General features: G+C 37.0%; 1 protein-coding gene across 4 annotated transcripts in view; it reads right to left on the reverse strand.

Moving 5' to 3' along the window:
• Positions 1-3,162: 3,162 nt before the first annotated feature.
• The window catches only part of LOC130047084 (uncharacterized), a 117,153-nt gene continuing 100,190 nt past the window's right edge, over positions 3,163-20,125 (reverse strand). For 2 of the 4 annotated variants that reach the window (XM_056141316.1, XM_056141315.1), the window contains 13 exons: positions 19,222-19,344; positions 18,677-18,825; positions 18,417-18,571; positions 18,162-18,323; positions 15,462-15,546; positions 14,675-15,010; positions 13,062-13,329; positions 12,807-12,931; positions 12,374-12,472; positions 11,927-12,071; positions 11,616-11,714; positions 10,775-10,897; positions 3,163-3,696 (listed from right to left, as the gene is read on the reverse strand). In XM_056141316.1, coding sequence (XP_055997291.1) covers positions 3,399-3,696; positions 10,775-10,897; positions 11,616-11,714; positions 11,927-12,071; positions 12,374-12,472; positions 12,807-12,931; positions 13,062-13,329; positions 14,675-15,010; positions 15,462-15,546; positions 18,162-18,323; positions 18,417-18,571; positions 18,677-18,825; positions 19,222-19,344 — 2,167 coding nt within the window. In that variant the 3' untranslated portion in view covers positions 3,163-3,398. Of the gene's footprint in view, positions 3,697-10,774; positions 10,898-11,615; positions 11,715-11,926; positions 12,072-12,373; positions 12,473-12,783; positions 12,932-13,061; positions 13,330-14,674; positions 15,011-15,461; positions 15,547-18,161; positions 18,324-18,416; positions 18,572-18,676; positions 18,826-19,221; positions 19,345-20,125 lie in introns of those variants that run through there. The other 2 variants (XR_008796133.1, XR_008796134.1) reach the window with 2 other exon arrangements.

Below are 20,125 nucleotides of genomic sequence, written 5' to 3' on the forward strand. Positions count from 1 at the left end.
ACTAAAATATGAATCCCACTAAAATATGTTTTCCTTGAGCAAAATCTACGGGCGTATTATGCCACGTTGGCGTTGCTCTTGTTGTATATGATGCAGAATAACCTCTGAGGTTGAGAAATTTCGAACAATACTTGGAGGCCAAGGAGGTTATCTTGCAACATACACAAGAAGATGGACTTTATTTCTATTCTACTACGGCTAAGAAATATACAGCCGATCGTTTTCCCATATAGTTACGAATTAGGCCACTGGTGTCAATATGGCAGTTTCTGAAAAGGCCTACATTGTATTTTGCTGACAAAAATGTTGAGATGGTAGCGGTATAAATCTAAATCTAATTTCAAGAAAGATTCAAGTATTTATTTTGATGTTTACGAATTATGTTAATTGCTTTGAATACAGTTCAAGACAAATGTAAAAGCAGTTCTTTATGGCTCTGAGACCTGGAAGGTAACAACAACTATTAACAACAAACTCCAGTCTTTCATCAATAAATGTCTCCTCTGTATCTCTTAACATCAGATGGCCTGACACCATATCAAACAACAGTCTATGGGAGAGAACCAATCCGAATCCCATCAATATAGACATAAGTTAGTGAAAATGGGGATGGATCGACCATACCCTGCATAAACCACCTGTCAATATCACAAGGCAGGCTCTTGAATGGAACCCACAGGGGAAGAGGAAAGTTGGGAGACCTAAGCAAACCTGGAGAACTATAGAAGCAGAGGTCAGAGAGACAGGTTTTACTTGGGCCCAGCTGCAAAATGCAGCCCAAGACAGAGTATGTTTGAGAGGTGTGGTTGTGGCCCTATGCTCCCCACGGAGCGAAGAGGAATATGGATAAGGAAGGACAGTTCAAGAAAAACTTGTCTGTGCATTGCTCTTGGAATGCAGACGAATGGCATGCGAGATGTATGTCAATTTTATCATAGTCGGTTAATATGCATGAAGGTACATGTATTGTAGAATGATAACTGCGGCATACCTTTGATCTTTGCAATAACTGTGGTAAAATGTGTTAATCATTGATTTGGACCCTCTCTGTAACAAAAGAGGAAACTGTTGATTTAGGTCTGTCCGTCCATTATGTGAGACTCCAGACTTTTGAAGTTCATGGACCTGACTTGCTCGTTCTAGCTATATATACATGCACTGAGTGTTTGTTAATCCTATCTGTCCCCTGCTTAAACAAAAGTGGATCTGTTCTTCCGTTTCTTTGTTGAACATGACTGGAATTTTAGTATTGAAATTTCACATGAACAATCACAATAACTAATGGGTAACCCTGAAATCTGAGGTCAAGGTCAACAGGAAAGAGGGCAAAAATACCTCTTGTGGAATGCAATAAACTGAATGAAGAAAACGCATATTGTAAGAAATCTTCTGTACGAATTCTGTAACATCAGAGAGGTTTCAATTTGAAACTTCTTGTGATGACACACATATTAAGAAATTTTCTGTATGAATTTTGTAATATAAGAGAGGTCTCAATTTGAAATCTCTACCCCTCTTTTGTTTTGACTCACTTTTAAAAACACAAATCCAATATAAATATTCACCGCTTACGCCATCTGCTATACCGATTTGCTCATACCCATTCAACATGTGCTTCCTGTCAGTCTGTCGTATACCAGCACATTGGTGAAATAAACCATAGTGACAAACCCCATAATATATACTACTCAAAATTTGACAAGGATCATAGATATTTTTCTGTTTAAAAAATTAATAACTGCATAACTGGCAATATTGTGTCCAAGTGAAATCAAAAACGTCTTCAACAAACTTACACGTGCATTTCATGCCATGGGAAATGCGTTTCTCATCACAGTTTATGCTTTTGCTACCATTGCACGATTTTCACTCGGGCATCGGTGTCTGATTCTTTCTAAAATTTCAAACTCACTTGAGTGTTTACCCTACGTTTACCAACACAATGCCCCCTGAACGTGTAAGGCGTCGCCTGACGACAGAACAACTGGACAGATGTATTGGAATGCTTGATGCTGGCTATTCACAACGTGACGTTGCAAATGCACTAAACGTCAGCCAGAACTTTGTAAACGGGGCCTGGAACCGACAGCAAACTTTTGGTACAGCAGCACACCGACATGGGGGTGGTCGTCAGAGGTCGACAACCCAACGCCAAGACCATTTTGTGGCTCTTCAGGCAAGACGCCATCCCTTCTGGACAGCAACCAGCTTACGTAGCGACCTCCTGAACGCCTCGGGGGTGAATGTGTCCACTCAGAAAATACATAATCGGCTTCACAATGCAGGTCTCAACTCGAGAAGGGCATGTGTTCGAGTCCCTCTGACTGTTTGACACCGGCGGGAGCGATTGGACTGGGCTGAAGATCATGTCACTTGGACACAGAACGATTGGGTTCAAGTTCTGTTCACCGATGAGTCCAGGTATTGTTTGGACTTTACAGACAGGAGGCACCGAGTGTGGCGACGACAACGTGAACGTTTCCATGATGCCAACATCAGTGAACATGACCGTTATGGTGGTGGTTCCATCATGGTCTGGGGTGGAATCAGCAGGGATGGAAGAACAGATCTTCATGTCCTGGAGAGAGGAACAATGACGGGGTGCGGTACCGGGATGAGATCCTCGATGTTTACGTCAGACCCTACGCTGGTGCTGTTGGCCCCGAGTTCCTCCTGATGGATGATAACGCTCGTCCTCATCGCGCCAGGGTAGTGGAGCAGTACCTTCAGCAGGAGACAATTGTCCGTATGGACTGACCAGCGCGCTCGCAGGACTTGAACCCGATTGAGCATGTATGGAACATGCTGCAGGTTGCCCTTTCACGCCGTAGAGCACAACCCACGACTTTGGCAGAGCTTGGAAACGCCCTCGTGAAAGAGTGGAACAACCTTCCTATTGGAAACATCCGGGTGCTTATTGACAGCATGGCTCGACGTTGTCAAGCCGTCATTGATGCAAGGGGAGGCCATACCCGGTATTGACACTTCATCGACTAAGTGTAATGATGGAATATCTCCAAAAACTGTGTAATTCTTTCTCTGGTTTGCTGTCAACTTTTTGTAATGAAATGCCTTTTGGTGTTGTTATCAGATTTCAAGCATTCCGTATTGATAAAAGTTCATGCCGTTCATGAATTTTCATTAATAACTTGAGTAAACACGTTTCTGAGTCAAATTTATGTCTTTTGTTATGTTAGTGGTAAATTACACACATATAGCCTAGTGATCCTGATCAAATTTTGAGTAGTATATATTCTTCAAATCAGAAATGTTGAATTCAAGATCAACAATATATCAATAGTAATCATAATTATCATTTTTTAACATTTAATTAAAAAAATATATGATTTGTTAAAGCTTGGATAAAATAGTTTATAGGATACACAAAAATTTCAAACTCAAATTAATAACGCAAACAAAACTGTAACTAATGTTCCGGTGACTAAGTACACTGTAGATATATATGTAAAGGAAGCACTGTTTATTTCGTCTTTAGTTTGTGTAACTGTCTTGGGTGGCGGTAGGTTGGGACACTCATCATTCCAATCTTTAATTTCGTCCTTCACCTCATTTTCTAACCACGTGTTCAACGGCTGGAAGTACTCGAGAAGTGGACCAATGTCCACCTTCCGTTGTCCGGTTATCTGTTCCATCGCATCTGGCCAAGGAACAGATGCTCCGAGTTTCAACATATCCCTGAAAAAAATACTATAAAATGTAGTAAGACGAAAATCTTCATTCGAGCTTTAATCCTGGTCTTGCATAGGATACATGAAGTGAGATCATGTATTTTGTCATGGAGCAAGGATGGCACTATATATATGTGTACAATACAGCATTTTCCAAGGGACGTAAACCTGTGATTCCATACATTACGGCAGATGGAGAAAAACCTGTTAAAATGGGCCCTATATGTGCTCACCCTGTTCCAAAGTGTTTTCAGACAGTGGTTTAACCAAAATCACCTACAAACTTTTAGTGTGTCAAATGTTATACAGAATAGTATAAAATTATCATACATGTACATGTATATGGCATTCCTTGTAACGAGAAAAGTTCTTCAGTGTGCATTTATGTGTGATTTTCTGTTTTAAACATTTCTCCAATCCATGAACCCTTGGGTCAGAATTGGGAACACCCTCTTTAATACAGTATAGAATCGGGTTTGTTTAAACTTTTAAACTAACATCCTGTTTCCAGGACCGTGACTTAGACATGATAGTGGTTTTAAAGATTGCATGGGTGCAGTGAGAATGCTTTTTGGGGGGGTCAAAAGTCATCTCAAGAACCCCAAGGGCACTATTTGTTGAATCAATACACAAGCATCCTAATAGTAAGATCCATATGGCCAGTTCTGCATACAACCAGGGTTTCATTCTTCATTATACTATTAATCATAATTATCTTACATATGTACACTAATGGCATATCAGTGTCTAAGTAAGCATTGTCCCATATGACTCTCGTTTTTCTTCTCACTTTGTTGATATATCCTTTATCTCATTCTTCTTTGAACAATTTTGATAATTTAAATTTTAAGAGATGTGAATCTTGTTTACTTTTATCATTGTGTATAGTGAGGACAAATTTTAACCATTTGAGTGTGTTATGAGGATAATTATAAGTGAGGACAATTTTTAACCATTTGAGTGTGTTGTGAGGATAATTTTTAACCATTTGAGCGTGTTATAAGGACAGTTCTCAGTGAGGACAATTTTTAACCATTTGAGTATGTTGTGAGGATAATTTGTAACCATTTGAGCGTGTTGTGAGGATAATTTTAAGTGAGGAAAATTTTTAACCATTTGAGTGTGTTGTGAGGATAATTTTTAATCATTTGAGCGTGTTGTGAGGAAAATTTAAAGTGAGGACAATTTTTAACCATTTGAGCCTGTTGTGAGAACAGTTCTCAGTGAGGACAATTTTTAACCATTTGACCGTGTTGTGAGGACAGTTCTCAGTGAGGACAATTTTTAACCATTTGAATGTGTTGTGAGAATAATTTTTAACCATTTGAGCGTGTTGTGAGGAAATTTTTTAACCATTTGACCATGTTGTGAGGAGAAGTTTAAGTGAGGACAATTTTTAACCATTTGAGCGTGTTGTGAGGACAATTTTTAAACATTTGAGCGTGTTGTGAGGACTATGCAGTTCTCAATGAGGATAATTTTTAACCATTTGAGCATGTTGTGAGGACAGTTCTAAGTGAGGATAGTTTTTAACCATTTGAGTGTGTTGTGAGGATAATTTTTAACCATTTGAGCGTGTTGTGAGGAGAATTTTAAGTGAGGACAATTTTTAACCATTTGAGCGTGTTGTGAGGACAGTTCTCAGTGAGGATAATTTTTAACCATTTGAGTGTGTTGTGAGAATAATTTTTAACCATTTGAGCGTGTTGTGGGGACAGTTCTCAATGAGGACAATTTTTAACCATTTGAGCGTGTTGTGAGGACAGTTCTAAATGAGGATAATTTTTAACCATTTGAGCGTGTTGTGAGGACAGTTCTCAGCGAGGACAATTTTTAACTAGATGCTGTCATAAGACAGTAATACCCGCACACAAGTGTTAGCCTTTAAATATACTCTTCGTCATATTGGTGTTACTGGCAAAGAAGCCACAATCGTTATTTTATAATTAATTAATGCATAAATTGTAAGAGGAGTTCTGGGAACCAAGGTTTTTTGTACAAAAAGCATCATTTTCGACCCCCATTTGGCCACCTAGGCAAAAATAAAAATTCCAAAACCTAATTGCGCATCTACAGGACACCAGCAACCAATTTCCTAAAGATTATTAGGATACTGCTTAAAACGTAAAAAGAGTTCCGGGGACCTGAGTGTTCTTTTGTGCAAAAATGTCATTTATCAACCCTCATTTGACCCCAGGGGTGAAAATAAAAATTCCAAAATCTTATTGCACATCTACAGGACACCACCAATCATCATCCAAAAGATTATTAGGATACTGCTTAAAATGTAAGAGGAGTTCTGGGAACAAGGGTTTTTTTTGTACAAAATCGTCATTTTTCGACCCCCACTTGGCCCCCAGGGCAAAAATAATCAAAGTACTTAAAGTACTCGTGGGAGTTGAACATTGTGGAAATTCAGTTAGAACAGACAGCACTGGAAGGGGAGGGGGATAAATGACTGAATATTATCATGATTTTAGATACAAATCAACTGTTGTTGTTTTTCAAAGCGTTACAACAGCAAACATGGATAATGGAAGGCCCATGGACCACAACGCTCCTCGAGTAACTGAAGTCGTGTTGTTGTTTTCTAGAATTTCACCCCTTTATATTCTCATGAAAAATGTGACCACATATTATGGCCCAAACATTCAAATCAATATGGTTATCAATGCCTTGCAGTTATGAAGAAGTTTTTCCCCTGTATATATACATTCAAGTTTAATCCTAGTTATAGCTAATTCTAAGGATTCATTACTTGAAAAGGTAGTCCAATATGCTAAACTGTCACCTGAGTATACTACAGTCCTGTAGAGGATCAATGGAATGGTAAATAATTGTATAATAACTCAAAATAAATGAAATGCAAAAAAATTAAAAATTGTCGGGCATCGGAAATGCACAAGCCGAGTTGCGCAAGGAATGGGCATAGAGGGAACCGGCAGAAAAGTTTTCAAGAATTATCAAGCAGGGAGCAAAATTTTGCGTACATAAATTTCAGCCGACTTAAATCCTTTGTGACCTTGACCTTTAACCCTTGACCAAAATCAATAGGCTTCTTTGTCTCATCAAGGGCGATAATCCATCTAAGTTTAATTGAGATCCTATAATTTGTTAAAAAATTATAGTGCCGAAAACAAAATTTTCTCCAAATTTCAGTCTATTTATAGCCAGTGACCTTGACCTTTGACCTAGTGACCCCAGAATCGATAGGCTTCCTCATCTTACTGAGGGTGACAATCCATTTAAGTTTGAATGAGATCCTATAATTTGCTCAAGAGCTATGGTGCGGAAATGAAATGTTGATGCGTGCCCGCCTGCCCGCCCAAAGGCACTTCATCAGATCATAAGCCGAGTTCGACTTCATCGCAACTCCGCTAAAAATGAAACACTAGTCAAATAATGTTATTTATTGCCAAGGTATTTGGGATATTATACTGTGGCTCAAACAGGGGGTGAATGAACCTGACAGTATGGAAAGCATATAGTGGAATCAGACTTGTGATGCTGGAAATCTATAGTGTTTAATAAACTATACATGTACAAGATCCATAACTCTTTTTTTTTTCAGTTTGTGAGGGAGAATCCTCATGTCTCTTTCATCAGTAGACAAATAAACAATGTGTTTTGACCAGAGCAATTTCCAATCCTTTTTGCAGCATAAATTCAACATTGTGGCAACTGGGTTAAACTTTGATAGTGAAGTAATACATGGCAGCACCTTATCCCATGCTCTTAAAATTTCTGTTTGACACACACTCATGACATCCACTCAAACATTACAGAGTGCAGCAAAATCCCATTGTAATAGGGGATTCAAAATGGATAACTGGTACAAAATATGGTACATACTATTAAAAAAGGATAATGAATTTGACATATTGATGTCTTGGAAAAGGAAATTCTGACATCGGGGCTCTAAGCGTTTTCAAACATTGTCATTTGATAAAAGTGTTCTACATTTTTAAAAATAGAGATTAATATGTCTTTACATACATAGGTGAGAAAGTTTCCATTATTCCTAGTCGAGACATTCCATGTATGCGCAAAAAATTCATAAACAAATATCACACTACTCACGTAGAAAATGTGGACCTTTCCGTCATCAAGCGCAGCGAAACACGCCATTTCGAGATTATAGTCGACGAAAGCTCGGTAACAGTAATGAATAAGGTACACTCATTTTGTATCTATTTTGTGACTTTCTTTATTAAAAGGAACAGTTCTCTAATGTGTAACGTGCAATTACTACGTAATTCAATAACTTGAAGCATGAAGCAGTTTCACTTTGCCACCGGATATAAGAAATTTTATTTCGTATTTCGATCCCAATCGAAAGTTGTTGACTGGGAATGACGTGTTTTAATTCAATCTACATGTAACATCAAGCATCTTTTATATCACATTAAAAAAAAACCAAATATATACACATACACAATGTTGTAGAGTTATTTCTTGTAAATTTTCTGAGGTTTCGCACCATATTCGATATTTCGCGCCACGGTGTCAATAGGGCTTGTGTGCAGTTGTCGTTCGTTTCCCTATCAATGTTTATAGGTGACGCTGCGCTACAAAGGACAATTTTCAACCTTATCTTTTATTTTTCTATGTCTATCAGTATCAATTTGATCGAAATCTTGTATTCAAATTGATTTGAATACAATATCATTGCATTTATTTACATGTCAATTATCAAAATTAGATTAATTCAGAAAAGTTACATGGATTATTTAATGGCGGATCTTTATAGAAGTTTATGTTGATTTACCTAGGAGTAAATCAGCTGACACAGAACCCCCGCTGACGACCACTATACAAATCAATACAAATTACTGCGCAGAAAAGTGCGTGATGACCCAGGGAGATTGAACATAGTTCAACTCCCAAAAATCAGTATATGCACACAGGGGTGCATGAGCCGAGTTGCATGGGATACATTGTAAAGCCAGGAATGATGTGGCATATTTATAATTGTGAAGAACTAATTTCAGTTTTAAACTTTTCGAGTTACTGTCCAGAAACAATATTTGTCTGAAGTTTTCAATCTATATTCGGTCACTGTGACTTTGACCTTTGTTCTCCAAAATCAATAGGGGCCTTGCTTTGCTGGTATCCAACAATATATCAAAGTTTCATTTGATTCGGATTTAAACTTTCGGAGTTATCATCCGGAAACCAAATTTTTCTGAAATTTTCATTCTATTTTCGGTCACTGTGCCCTTGACCTTTGACCTTTTTTCTCCAAAATCGATAGGGGTTTTCCTTACCTGGTACCCAACAATATATCAAAGTGTCATTTGATTAGATTGTAAACTTTTTGAGTTATCATCCGGAAACCAATTGTTGACGCCCAACCGCCCACCCGCCCGCATCACCAAACCAATAGCCGAGTTCAACTTCGTTGCAACTCGGCTAAAAATTCCGAAACCCTATTGTGCATCTACAGGACACCAGCAACCATCTCCCTAAAGATTATTAGGATACTGCTTAAAATATAAGAGGAGTTCTGGGAACCAGGGTTCTTTTGTGCAAAAAAAACCACGTCATTTTTCGACCCTCATCTGCATGATTCCAGGGGTGAAAATGAAGATTCAAAAACCTTATTGCACATCTACAGGACACCAGCAATCATCTTCCAAAAGATTAGGCTACTGTGTAAATTGTAAGAGGAGTTCTGGGAACCAGGGTTGTGTTAAAAAGCATCATTTTCGACCCCCTATTGGCCCCCAGGGTGAAAATGAAAATTCCGAAACCTTATTGCACATCTACAGGACCCAACCAATCATCTTCCTAAAGATGATTGGGCTACTGCATGAAATGTAGGAGGAGTTCTGGGAACCAGGTTTTTGTTGAAAAAACGTCATTTTTTTTACCCCCGTTTTGCCCCCAGGGTAAATTGAATATTCTAAAACCTTATCATATACATGTATCTACAGCAAAAAACACCACCTATCATATTCCAAAAAGATCAGTTACCACTTGAAATAAAAGAGCAGTTTGAGGAAGAAGAAAGTGTGACAGACGGACGGACGGACCAGGGTAACAACAATATACCCGAACTTTCTTTAGAAAGTGCGGGTATAACCATTTGAGCGTGTTGTGAGGACAGTTCTAAGTGAGGACAATTTTTAACCATTTGACCATGTTGTGAGGACAGTTCTAAATGAGGACAATTTTTAACCATTTGACCATGTTGTGAGGACAGTTCTAAATGAGGATAATTTTTAACCATTTGAGCGTGTTGTGAGGACAGTTCTAAATGAGGATAATTTTTAACCATTTGAGCGTGTTGTGAGGACAGTTCTAAATGAGGATAATTTTTAACCATTTGAGCGTGTTGTGAGGACAGTTCTAAGTGAGGATAATTTTTAACCATTTGAGCGTGTTGTGAGGACAGTTCTAAATGAGGATAATGTTTAACCATTTGAGCGTGTTGTGAGGACAGTTCTAAATGAGGATAATGTTTAACCATTTGAGCGTGTTGTGAGGACAGTTCTAAATGAGGATAATGTTTAACCATTTGAGCGTGTTGTGAGGACAGTTCTAAGTGCACAATGAAGACAAACATTATATCCTTATGTAACGTATGAAAGGTATAGATACAATTAACATAAACATTTTTTCACAATCGGAAGGAGAGTATTGATAAACCTTTATATATGAGTTAAAACATGGTGCATAAGTTTCTTGTCTTTACAATGTAAAACTTATACGGTACCAATTTTGATGCACCAGATGCGCATTTCGACAAATAATGTTACTTCAGTGATGCTCAACCGAAATGTTTGAAATCCGAAATAACTATGAAGTTTTAGAGCTAAATATAGCCAATAATGCGTGTACATGCATTTGAACGTTGGTGTCTCAAACACCGATATCTCGAATACCATAGATATGTCTAAGTGATTCAGAAGTCCCAACCACTTATTCTTGAGTATTTTATCCTCCAATCCTCGAATATGTCAAAGTTTTTTCTCGGTCCTATTGAATTCGAGATAACGAGGTTTGATTGTATTCTCTCTAAGACAAGGAGAATTTTGTATTACATGTAACTTTACATGATAACTTTGATTGACAAAGCTCACCTTAATAACTTCCCAGCATTCTTGGACTGATATATATCGCAGGTATGTAAGGGACCCGCATGTCCTGAGGCATTGCAAAGAGCTTTATGGAATTGGAACTGCATAATATAACTCATAAAATATCTACAAAATAAAAGAAAAATCTCCATTTGCAATTGCTCACACAAAATTTGTCAAAGAAAAGAAGGATTTGTATTTAATACTGTACAGATTCTCCATCGCTTTTTTACTGTGTGGCTCGGACACGATACAATTTTCGCTCGACACAGTAGCAATGCGACGTGCGACACAGTAAAACAAATTAACATCACAGTAAGACCCTTGCCGATCGTGAACGAAACTAAGACAATGAGAAAGAATTCATGTTGTTTACTACATAAAAGCGGACTCGAGTACAATTGTATTTTGATAGTGTGGGACAGTCATCTATATCTCAGAGTGGTGATATTACGTAATCGATACTATACACGGTAAGTAGGTGTGAATGCGTGGAAAGTATACTAGCCACATAATTTTGAAATAGATCATTGATATTATTCACAGTAGCTTTGCAGAAAAACTCAAGACCAAGATTGATTAATGTTTAATATTTGCATCATATATCTATAAACATTTGAAATGTTCAATCTTTGTGGTGTTTTTTTTTTAATGTTTTTGCAGTTTGTTGTTTATATGATACATTATCAAATTTATAAAACAAAAAAAAAAGCCATTAAGCACTTCACGAGCAGTCTTTTCTAAATGTCATGAACCATTACGCACACACTCTGCAACACAGTAAAATTTGAAATGGAGAACTCTAAATATTTACAGGAAAAGATTTTTATATGCTAGTACTTACGATATATATTGATAATTAGCTGGAATGTGATATTTTGCACCAGGATCAAAGTCATTCTCTGTTCTTCTGACTGGTGGGGAAATTCCCTGATATTTGCATCTAAGGAGTTAAAACAAATGGTGAAAATCTAGCACTTCTCATGCTGGTCGACGGTAACAGTTTCGAACATGATAGTTAACTTTGAATGCTATAATGTTGAGAAACGGGTACATGACTTGTATTTATAAGTAATACTTCAACAGCCTATATCAATGGTCAAACAAAAGCTCCTTTCCTGTACTGTCTACAGAGGAAGATTTCCGAATACAAACCTAAGCTGCCACCATTTGCTGTTGAGATCATCAGGGCTGATATTTCGGCTAAATACACCCCATCTCCAGTTATCCATTATAAATGCAAATGGAAGGAATGCTATCTTTTCTAACGCCATTTTCATCAGGAAATTCAAATCTGCTTCTGAAAAAATAAACCCTGAAGACCTTAAAATGGATTACTAGACTAAGAAAGTATGATGTACTACATTTACATGGAAAAGTGCACGTACAATGTATGCACTATCTCAGTGCATATAGTTACTTTACTTTGGTAGTATCTATACTTTGCTTTTAAAAATATACTGTTACTTTCTATTTAATTTTGCTATACTATGATGAATTCATCCAGAGGCTTCAAAAGCCTATGATGATAATTTTGTTTTTTCTAGAGAATTGATTGAACATGCAATACTTGGAAGCTTATTTCATTAGGTTTTAATGTACCACTGCTTTTGGCAGCTGGATGCAGCAGCCCAATCTTCTGAAGGTGACCAGGTGTCTGAACAGAAAGAGATATGGTATCCCCAATGGCCTCATGAAATCCTGGAATAATTGATGTTGAATATTGAAGAAATAATTTTATTTTTGAAATACATGTGGATATGAACTGCGACACTTCACATTGGCAATACTTCATGAAGTAGTTCATACTCTCATATAATTTCAAAAATATCATAAATGGAGACAAAGGTATGTATGTCTTGCAACAGAATATTTTTCCATTTAAACATTTCAAACAACCTAAAGATTGAAAATACTTTTACTCATCTACAAAAAAATAATAAGAGAAATTTTCATCATCATTCTATTTATTCTAGTATGTACTTCTCAGTAGTATGTCAAATGTTGCTCACTCAGATGAGTGATTGATACACACCGGGATTGGCACCTTGTCGGAAATTCACAGGCTGGTCTTGATACTCCATGAAGTACTGAATGTGTCCCATCTCGTGGTGGATGATTATCAAGCTTTCGTGAGTTTTCACTGTACACATTTTTATCCTGGGACAAATCATTTCCCAACTTCAATAATCAACTCAATTCCAAATGGACTTTGATTTATAAAAATGAAACACTCAAAAGAGTACCGTATTAAACAACCAAATTGAATAAATACATGTGGAATTCTCACCTAAAATCGTTATCAGCAAAAAGATCAAAGGCTCCGGCATGACAGAGTGCTTTTCTGTTGGAGGGCTTTCTGATCAGAGAATAATTCCAGAATTTGTCTGTCATTTTGTCCATCCCCAGAGAAGTAAAGAAGCTCTCTGCAGTTCTAAACATTCTTTCCACTGTATAATTCTGTCTAATCAACTCCTGGGTCACATCAATCAACTCTTTGTTTTTAAATGGCTGTAGTAACCGGTATATATTATCCCACTTTTGGGCCCACATGTTTCCTGAAGGATCAAAAGTTAGAATTTCTTTAGCTCACCTGTTATTCCATTGTCTGTCCGCCAATAAACTAGACATTATATTTTACTTCTAAATTCTCCTGAACCACTGAGCCAATTTCAACCAAACTTGCCATATCATTGAGTAAAAGGGACATGCATTGTTCAAATGAAAGGTCACACCTCATTTAAAAGAGATAATAAAGAAATGGTGAAAGTGTGATGCATCTTTTAAGAATCTTCTCAAGAACCACTGGGCCAGAAAAGACAGAAAGCGTCTTTAAAATCTATTAAATTGTTCAAATCATGGCCCCCAGGGGTAGGGTGGGGCTACAATAGGGGATCAGTTTTACGTGGGGGTAAATATCTTTTGAAATCTTCTCAAGAACAGATTGAAGGACTTTGATAAGTCATATTTATAAGCAATTGTCCTAAGGTAGTGTAGATTAAAGTTTTTGCAAATCCTAATTGTGGTAGATAGGTTGAGGCCACAATATGGGAATAAAATCTTATATTGGAATATATTTGGATTTTATTTTAATCTCAAGAGCAACAAAGCAATGGCGAGTCATATTGATAAGCAAGCGTCCTCAGATAATGCAGATTGAAGGTCGTTCAGTTTGTGGCCCCTGTACGCTGGATAAGGTCACAACATGGGATCAATATATAATATAATAAGTCTTTAAAACTCTTCTTATGAACAGTTCTAAGCCATTGATTAGTCAGAATAACAGGCATGCATCCTCAGGTAGTGCAGATTCAATTTTTTAAAAATCAAAGCCCCTAAGGGTAGGGTGGGGCCACATGATAAGGGAAGTTTTACATGGGAATATATACTAGGAAAAAGCATTTTAAAATCTTCTCCTTAAGAGTAGCAGGGCTATGATTCGTGACAAGTATCATCAGTAATTAAGATTCAAGTTATTCAAATTCTGGTCTTACATATGTAGGGGATGGGGGTAGGAGTTTTAAAACTCCAAATGGGCAAGGATTAGTTATATCAATATGCAAGTACCCCTGGGTGGTGCAGATTCAATTTTTTTCTCAAATCAAAGCACCCTGGGTAGGTTTGGGTCACAACTTCATTATTCATATAAGATATATTATTATAATATATATATATATATATATATATATATATATATATATATATATAAAGTTTGAATCAGATCTGTTCATCGGTGTTAAAGATATCTTCCCGACAAATTATGTCTACGGACAGACAGTCAGGCAGACAAGGTGATTCCAGTATACTTCCCCAAACTTCATTTGTGGGGAGTATAATAAAGAGATGGATTAAAATGTGGATCATGATATTGAAATGTTACTGATACGATTCTGGATACGTTACCAAGCAAATGGGCAGGAATATGCCTTGTTTTGGGGAATTTGTCAGCGCCATAAACTGCCATCAGTTTCTTTCTTGCATATGCATGCAGATTACGATACATGGGCATCAATCCATTCAGAATCTTTTCAACATCCCTTGGCAAAGTGTCTGTGTCAAAACTGCGTCTCTCCCACTGTCCATAGTCTCCATATCCTAGATCCCTTATTGCTTTATTAGCCAGGTGAATAAATTCGACATACATTGGTCTCACGGCAGGGCCCACAGCATCTCTAAAGCCTTTCCAAACTTGGAGAAGTTTATCATAATCTGATGATTCAGTCAGAACCTCAGTTAAACCTAGAGTTGTAGGAACAATTTCAAAACTTCAATAAAAAACAACTGAAATGAATGAAAATTCAACTAAGTTTTTAAGTCACTGTACTGTAAACCCCCAGAGCCAGCGGGAAACAGTTCATCATAACCAAACTTAAGTTACTGTACTGTAAACCCCCAGAGCCAGCGGGAAACAGTTCATCATAACCAAACTTAAGTTACTGTACTGTAAACCCCCAGAGCCAGCGGGAAACAGTTCATCATAACCAAACTTTGCTTTATCCAATAATTTTCATTATTTTCCTCTAACACAGAAATTCCATCACATTAAGTGTGAATTCATTTTAAGCAGGTTTTCTGTATATTGTGATATGATGCATTATTTTCCCCATTAAATCTCTTTTCCTTGTATTTCGATATTCAAGTTTTCATGTCCAGAAAGTGTTTGTCACTTTGTTTGGATGCCATTAACTACCTGGTTCTAGTTCCATCATCACTCCACTGACAGGGACTTTGGCAGTACTGTATATTTTTATCATATCTGATTCCAGTTCTTCCATCTGAGAAATCAAAGACAGCTGAGTGCAGTGGAACCCCATTGTTAAACAACATAATACCAAAATAAAAGTTGCTAGTGAAATACAGTATAAGCATCACTTAATTAAAAATCATACTCGGTGTAATAAGGGGGGATGAAAACATTATTTAAATTGATATCTCTTTATTTAGCTATATCTTTATTTTTATGCCCCCCCCCCCCCCCCCCCTTTCAAAAAGAGGGGGCATATTGTTTTGCAACTGTTGGTCGGTTGGTCTGTCGGTCGCTCTGTAGACCATGTGTTGTCCACTCAATATCTTTCGACCCATTTGCTTGATAACAACGAAACTTGGTACAGGGGTTGCCCCTGGAGAGTAGATGATCCTTATTGATTTTCAGGTCACATGGTCAAAGGTCAAGGTCAAACTGCTGGTATATACCCCATGTGGTAGACCATGTGTTGTCCACTCAATAACTTTTAACCCCTATGCATGATAACTACCAAACTTGGTACAAGGGTTGCCGTTGGAGAGTAGATGATCTCTATTGACCTTGAGGTCACATGGTCAAAGGTCAAACCTCTGGTCTTAATCCCATGTGTTGTCCGCTCAATATCTTTTGACCCCTTTGCTTGATAATAGCCAAAATTGATACAGAGGCTTTCCTTAGAGAGTAGATGATCCCAATGGATTTTCAGATCACGTGGTCAAAGGTCAAGGTCAAACTGCTGGGACCCCTATTGTTTTTCAGGTCAAAAGGTTAAAGGTCAAGGGTCAATCTGCTCTGGACATAGGAATATACTGTCCGCTCAATATCTTGAGAACCCTTTGCTTGACAGACATCAGACTTGGTACAATGGTACATCTTCAGGAGAAGATGACACCTATTGATTTTGAGGTCACATGGTCAAAGGTTAAACTGAACATAGGAATATATTGACCACTGAATGTCTCAAGAATCCTTTGTTTGACAGACATCAAACTTGGTACACTGGTATATCTTTAAAAGAAAATGACCCATATTGATTTTGAGGTCACATGGTCAAAGGTCAAGGGTCAAACTGGACATAGGAATATACTGTCCTGTCAATATCTTGAGAACCCTTTGCTTGACAGACATCAAACTTGGTACACTGGTACATCTTCAGGAGTAGATGACCCCTATTGATTTTTAGGTCACATGGTCAATCCACTCTTGACATAGAAGATATTGTCTGCTCAATATTTTGAATTGATGATACTACTCTCAATTAAATGATGTGTGTGTGTATAACCCTTTTCAATTTTGCACCATGGGGGGCATATGTGTTTTACAAACATCTCTTGTTAGATAATAATGTTCAATACACATTGGTAGTGTTAAACAATAGGATCCATGAAATACAAGACCGTTTGTGGTAGCTCAATATGGTAGAACGTTCGCTTCATAACCGGAAGGTTGCGAGTTCGAGCCCCGCTCGTGCCATATGGCTGCATCAAAGCTAAGAAGTAAACATAGGTGGTGATTGCTCCTTCACAAATGATCAGCATTTGGAAGTGAGAATCACAGGTCTTTTGGATATGACCTTAAAAACGTAGGTCCTGTGTCGATGCAGGTGTTGGCACATTTTAAAAGAACCCTAACTGCTACGGTCATAAGCGCTAAGCATACATGTAGGTCTAAATTTGTGGTACTTCACCTACAACAGGTGAAGTCTCAATATGAGTGAAAAATTCTTGATGGGACATAAAATAAAAATCCAATCAGCGAAATACAATGTTTTTATCCAATCAGCGAAATACAATGTTTTTATCCGAGATAGCTGTTACACTGAATGTGACTAAAGTTCAAATTTTGTTTTAATTATATCTGATACCCAAGCTGTCTATCAAAGTAAATTTCACAGAGATTAATGAAGCACAATTTATAAATAAACTCTATTTCATTATTTATCAATGGCTTTGATACAAGTTATTCGCCTGTATTGACCCCGCTAGATCAGACAAAGCGTGCTCAGTTAAGTATCACTAATCCACAATCAGACTTAAGCATTACTAATCCACAGACTAGGGAATGGGGGAGGGGATCAGATTATAGGGTGCATCTTCCCTTGATCAACATCAAATTTAGCGGGTTATTACATTTTCGTCAGAATTTTTACAATGTGCAGTGTAATACTGAATCGTGGCATGGGACAATGTAAACACCATGTCTTTTTTATACAGGTGAGCTAAAAATGGTTTTGTGCTCTAAAATTCCAACACTACAGTATCAATGATACTTACAATCTTTAGGGGAAAAAGTCTATGACTTTCAAGGTCATTTTACTTATATAATTTGTAAGTGATCAAGAATTATATTTATGCATTATGCATAGCTCTGATCCTTAGAGGAATTTGACTCCAGTCTTTGGCACTCTCGCTGTTTTTCTTTTTAGTTCTTATAAGTTTATATTGTTTTTTCAGATTTCCAATATTTCGGTTTGAGCATCACTGAAGAGACATTATTTGTCGAAAAGTGCATCTGGTGCATCAAAATTGGTACTGTATAAGTTTTACATTATAGAACTATAAACACGATCTTAAATAAATGATATTTTAGTCCACTTCAATCACAAGTAATCTATAATATATGTGCATTTTTGTTTGAACATCCTACCCGTCCTAATTCTTGCTTGCTTTTCAAGGCTCCGGTTCCTATATCTGCTATTTTTTCAAACAGTCTTCTATCTCGTTCATTTTTAATATTGGGGATATCGATGTTTTTCACATAGTTGTATGCCTCTTTTCTAAACGCTGAAAATGCGAGAGAAGCTTCTATCTGCAAAATGAAAATATTATTGCAATTATCATAAATGAAATTCCTTTCATACATTGTAATCCTCCTTTTTCTTTTCTTCCATCACCCTCTTACCTTTTTTTGTTCATTGAAATCAGTTATGTTTGACTCATAATCAAACAGCGTTTTCATTCTGTGATTGAATACTTTTTTCGCTTCACCCTCATAGTTCTTCAGCCAAGGGGCAAACAGTTGCCCAGAATTAAATGTGTTGCAGTTGGTTTCCCATCCTACCAAAAAGACAAAATATATATACATGCACCATCAAAGCATGAAGGCAAGTGATCCACACGTAGGTAACTATCATGCTTAAAGTGGAAACAAATTGTGTGTACCTTTCTTTTCTCCTTTATTTTGCTCCTTGAGCCAATTGTGTAATGGTTTAAAGTACTCAAGAATAGCAGAAACATCCATCTTGGACTGTCCTGTCAATTCTTTCATAACATCTGGCCAAGGTTTGGAAGAACCCTGTTTCAGCAAATTTCTGAAATACACACATAAAGTTACAGTGAAATCCATCTTTTTATTGCATTTTCAGTAGTGAAAATAGGTAATTTATCCATTGAATATAATTGATATTTTCCCAATTGTTATTTATACATAATAAAAACAAGGCTAGAGTTTTTAATTTTCTATGATAAGATATAAAAGAATACCCCCAAAAATGTAATAAACAGAAAATTCAACATTTTCTTGTTGGATATAAAATTTATATCACTTGTGAAACAGGATTTCTTTGATATTTTCACTCATGCTTTGCATCCTGTTCCACTTGTGACACAAGTTCTAAATCTATTACAACAAAGAATTGAATATCCTCTATGTACAATGTAAATCCTTATCTTAAAAGTGCCAAAAACCTCAAGAAAATCATTTATACCTTAATTTCTCCCCCGCCGCCTTGGACTGGTAGATGTCACACTGGTGAAGAGGACCAGTCTGTCCCGCTGCCTCACATAAAGTTTTATGAAACTGGAACTGTATCACAAAACTAACAAAGTACCTAGACATAAAACCCGGTAAAGTTTCAGAATTTCACATCAAAGAAATCATTTTAAAATACCATAACACATTTTTGTTATAATGGCTGACTTCTTTAGTTAATGACTCACAGATGAAAAATAAATATTGGTAATATACGCCTTGTCCTTTTAAATCTTATAACCTAGCTCGTAAGCTCAGGGAGTTAAAACATGGGGTTGCAGATTTGTAGATGTTGAGTTTTCTTGCAGAGGTTTTAATTTTTATTTTTGTAGGTGCAGGCTTTCTGCTAAACAACATGAGCCACAATGCTCACATGTGTCCTGCTGTTCTTCATAAGACTCTTAAAATAATTTTTACCTTTTTATTCCCTCAAAAAAATTTCATCACATATATACATGTATCATGACCCCACTCTAGTTCCACTGGGTCATGACATAACCAAACTTGAATATATTTAACATAGAGATGCTTCAATATCAACATGACCCCGCTATTTAAAAAGAGTTTTTCCTTACACTCATGTAACATGTAAAATTTGATCCCCACTTTAGCCGCACCTTACCCACTCTGTCCATACAAAAAAAAATCTTGAATCCCCACAACTTGGGAATGTTTGCATATCAAAAGGATTTAGTGTGACCCTGCAACTTTTGAAAAGAGTTTTTAAAAATTTTCAACATATATTCTCATGTAAAACTTCGCATCTCTATTTTAGCCCCACTTTAGCCCCAGGGACCATAATTTATCAAATCTGAATCTGAACCTCATTGGAATGCTTGCATATGGATATAAGAAATCAT

The sequence above is a fragment of the Ostrea edulis genome, chromosome 6 (genome assembly GCF_947568905.1).
Source record: "Ostrea edulis chromosome 6, xbOstEdul1.1, whole genome shotgun sequence".
Lineage (NCBI taxonomy): Eukaryota > Metazoa > Mollusca > Bivalvia > Ostreida > Ostreidae > Ostrea > Ostrea edulis.